General features: G+C 35.3%; 1 protein-coding gene across 1 annotated transcript in view; it reads left to right on the forward strand.

Moving 5' to 3' along the window:
• Positions 1-1192, forward strand: part of PCDH18 (protocadherin 18) — a 7915-nt gene extending 6723 nt beyond the window's left edge. Inside the window, exon 4 of the mRNA XM_018560669.1 lies at positions 49-1192. Within this exon, the coding sequence (XP_018416171.1) occupies positions 49-737 (689 nt within the window). The 3' untranslated portion in view covers positions 738-1192. The remainder of the gene's footprint in view (positions 1-48) is intronic.
• The last annotated feature ends 73 nt before the right edge of the window (positions 1193-1265 follow it).

Genomic DNA, 1265 nt, shown 5'->3' on the forward strand with positions numbered 1-1265 from the left:
TCATAATTGTAAACAAAATCTTAATTTTTCTTTCTTTTTTATTTTTAGTTATGAGATTCTGCACAGATGAATGCCGTGTTCTAGGACACTCTGATCAGTGCTGGATGCCACCTCTTCCATCACCATCAGCGGATTACAGAAACAACATGTTCATCCCTGGAGAAGAAGTCCAGTCTCTTCAGCAGCCCCAGCCAAATAACCAGCCACAAACCCAGCAACAAACTTCTGTACTTGAAGAGGAAGCGCTTCCTATAGATCAGAATGAGAAGAAGAAGAGTTTTTCCACATTTGGTAAGGAGGTCCAGGATGAGGAGTCAGCTGAAGCATGCACTTCTTCCCTTCTCACTGAAATGAGTAGTGTTTTTCAACGCTTGCTACCTCCATCTTTGGACAACTACAATGAATGTAGTGAAGTTGACCGCTCAAACTCTTTAGAGCGAAGGAAAGGCCAAGTGCCTAATAAAACTTTAAGTTACCCCCAAGGGGTTGCTGCATGGGCAGCTAACACACATTTCCAAAATCCCAACAATGTTGCTGGACCTTCATTAGGAAATCATTCCAGTGCACAGCCCTCCTCTAAGTGGTTGCCAGCTATGGAGGAAATACCAGAGAACTATGAGGAAGATGACTTTGACAATGTCCTCAATCATCTCAATGATGGTAAACATGAACTTATGGATGCTAGTGAACTCGTGGCAGAAATTAACAAATTGCTTCAAGATGTGAGGCAAAATTAAGAGACTTTGACACCTTACCTTTTTCCATATTGATGGAGCTTTGGAACAATCAAAAAAAACCTATTGACGGTTGCATTTATAAAAATGTGTCTGTGTATGTTAAATATTCAAATTATGTATTTTCATATTTACACAAAACAAGTGTGACTATTGCTATCTGTATTTTAAAAATACATTTGTATCTTATATTTATGTGTAATTTAAAAATAAATAAATTTCTATTTTTGTATTTCGTATGGCATGTTTTACTGCATGACGACATTTTAGATTTTTCTTGGTTTATAATTACAAATGAAAGCAGTGTAAATGCCTGTAAAATATCAGGCCAAGTCAATTTTTTCACTTTTCTGAGGATCTATAGTTTAAATATGCAATCCCCGTTTAAGGTACTTTTTTTATATATTTACCTGCCACTTGTAGATTTGATTACTACTTGTTCAATTTTACACTAAAAATAAAATATTCTCACAGTTTATATACATTTTGTCTTCTGTTGTTCTTTACAGGCTTTAAAAAAAAAAAAAAAAA

Source organism: Nanorana parkeri, unplaced genomic scaffold, assembly GCF_000935625.1.
Source record: "Nanorana parkeri isolate BGI_ZX_2015 unplaced genomic scaffold, ASM93562v1 scaffold472, whole genome shotgun sequence".
NCBI lineage: Eukaryota > Metazoa > Chordata > Amphibia > Anura > Dicroglossidae > Nanorana > Nanorana parkeri.